At 40.3% G+C, this 3,062-nt stretch overlaps 1 protein-coding gene across 1 annotated transcript; it reads left to right on the forward strand.

Moving 5' to 3' along the window:
• Window positions 1–1,875: 1,875 nt before the first annotated feature.
• Window positions 1,876–2,728, forward strand: SARC_13798 (hypothetical protein; the record flags this gene model as incomplete). Its single annotated transcript, XM_014292070.1, has 2 exons — window positions 1,876–2,116; window positions 2,609–2,728. Coding segments are annotated over 2 exons (361 nt in total), but the record flags the coding sequence as incomplete, so codon positions are not given.
• Between the last annotated feature and the right edge of the window lie 334 nt (window positions 2,729–3,062).

Consider the following 3,062-nt stretch of genomic DNA (forward strand, 5'->3'; position numbering starts at 1 on the left):
CACACACACACACACACACACACACACACACACACACACACATATATATATATATATATATATATATATGTGTGTGTGTGCGCGTGTATGTGTGCGTTGTGTGTGTGTGTGTGTTTGTGTGCGTGTGTATGTGTGTATATGTAATATATATATTATACATATACATATACATATACATATACACATACATATAAATATACATATACATATACATATGCACATACATATACAAATACATATACATATGTATATATTTATATATATATATATTTGTATATTTATTTGTGCTCGTTTGGTACCCCACCCATATACTTCTGCGCTATCAGATGCCATACAGAATATGGTATGTATACATGTTATACCTGGTTACTGCAAGAGCTGGCGTCAAACCACTGAACATGGGTGTTTGTCAGTGTTCAGGTAGTTTACACACAGGCATTTGACCGTTTCACACACAATCCCCAACACAATGTGCCTGTCGTAAGTTACATCCTTCTCGCCACGTCTGTGTGGTGTGCATGGTGCTATAGATAAAGCAGACGAGAGGAACCAACTAAGACTGTGGTGACAAATGAAGAATACACAAACGCACTTGTACAAGCCCGATCTTTGTTGCCATTGCATACGATCGCGTTCACCACCACATCACTCCTATGCGATGGACATGCGGTTACGCTTACCCCTACATCACTTGTGCGTGGTTTACGGACCATTTGTAGCGGGTAAGGGAGACGGGGGCAAAACACCGGAGATTGTGGTGGCTAGTGGGCGCCTGTTGTTCAAGAAGTTCCGCACAGCCGAGATCCAAGACCTCATTGACTTTGTGAAAGTACAACTCACCGGCAGCGGCATCACGTCGTATGTATAGGGGAGGCGTTAGATTGTATGTATGTGCGGGCGTGTAGGAGTGTCTGTGTATGTGTCTGTGTACGTTTTTGAGTATGTGTATGTGTATGCGTATGTGTAGGAGTGTCTGTGTATGTGTATGTGTAAGAGTGTCTGTGTATGTGTATATATCTGTGTATATGTCTGTAAATGTATGTGTGTGTATGTATATGTGTATGTGTATGTGTTTGTGCGTATATAAGAGTGTCTCTGTGTATGCATATCTTTATGTGTCCGTGTATGTGCTTGTGAGTTTGTATGTGTGTGTAAGAGGGTATGTGCAATGTATTACTATGATGCAACGAATAGGATATTTGTGTGTATGTTTATATGTTTCCGTTCCTGTATTGTGTCACACCGTTATGTTGTTGACAGTGCCTATATCGGTTTTCTTATACAATCTTCAGTCGGTAAAAACCCTGAACCCTTTATCGATGTGTGCTATATGTGGATGCGCATCAACTTGTAGATACTCGTACGTACACAACGGGTCATGTGTATATGTGCTATCTATGGGTGGTTAGTTAACACGTCTAAAGATAGTTGACATGTGGGGTTATACATGATTAGCTGGATATATATATATATATATATATATACGTATATGTATATAAATATATATACCCATTGGAAGCTAGGTTGCATAGTGATTAACCAGAAAGTCAATATCGAAGACTCATCAGCATACTATTCACAAAATACTATAGACAACTCTTACGCTCATACGCAACGTGTACCTTACTTTCCCTTAAACTCCACCCATATACCTACTCACCTATGCCTACCTAAATTGTCACCGTACCCGGAGGGGGTACGTACACACCTTTCGAATCACTCGAATATAGCACAACAGCAACCAGCGAAGCTCAATACTCTCCACAAACCAACCCCACAACCAACACACTACGTATATACTCATATATACCCTCACCGTGTCGTTCGTCACCTAAAGCCCCCTGTCCATGCCTACCTACCCATGCCTACCCACAGGGTCTCTGTGACCGGCGGGGGTGCGTACAAGTACCTAGAGTTGTTGGAGTCCAAGTTGAACATCAAAGTGGAGCAGGAGGATGAGATGTTATGTGCTGTGGAGGGTTGTAACTTTCTACTGCGCACTATACCCGGCGAGGCATTCACGTACAATACGGATTCAGAGCCCCCGTATACGTTTATGAACCCCATCCCGCCCTCGTCTTTGTATCCGTACTTGCTGGTCAATATAGGATCTGGGGTATGACGGTTGTCGTTACGGTAGTTGTGGTTGTAGTTGTGGTTGTAATGTTTGTAGTTGTACGTCTGAAATTACACATGTTCCACACTCAGGCCAAGTATACCATCTCGACACCCCCCCCCCCCACCCAGGGGGGCTGGGACAACACCTCAAATACCCTGAAATTGGACCTGTTCGCACCCAAGTTAACACAATCAGGACCGTATTTGTGCCATATCTACCCAAATTCTTGGTCTGAACACACCCAGAAGTCGGGTTCTAGTCCACACAACTCTGTTTGCCACCAAGACTAGCATACAATATACCGTACCTTTAACTGTCTCATGTTTTGCACCCGGCTTAACACAAATCAGGATCGCATTTGGACCATATCTACTCAATTCTCAGTCCGAAATACACACCCAGATATCGTTCTGTACACACAACTCTAATTGCCACCCAGACTAGCATACGATATACCGTACTTATTCCTGTCTCATGTTCTGCACCCAGGTCAGCATGATTAAGATTTCTGGCCCACAAGAGTACGAACGAATTGGTGGTACTTGTTTAGGGGGTGGCACCTTTTGGGGACTATGCTCACTTCTAACCCATGCCAGAGACTTTGATGAGGTGCGTGTGTGATATATGTGAATACAGATGACAGTGGAATTGAACATTGTTCATATATAGATATATATATATATACACATACATATTATATATATATATATATATATATATACAAATATATGTGTATGCGTGTGTGTGTGTGTATGTATATGTATATTTACAAGTATGCTGTATATATGTATGTATGTATATATATGTGTATGTATATATATACATATATGTAGTTAAATATTAATATTATTTATCTGTATGTGTGTAGGTATGTAGGTATATATATATATATATATATATATATATATATATATATATATATATATATATATATATATATATA

Source organism: Sphaeroforma arctica (assembly GCF_001186125.1).
Source record: "Sphaeroforma arctica JP610 unplaced genomic scaffold supercont1.3756, whole genome shotgun sequence".
Taxonomy (NCBI): Eukaryota; class Ichthyosporea; order Ichthyophonida; genus Sphaeroforma; species Sphaeroforma arctica.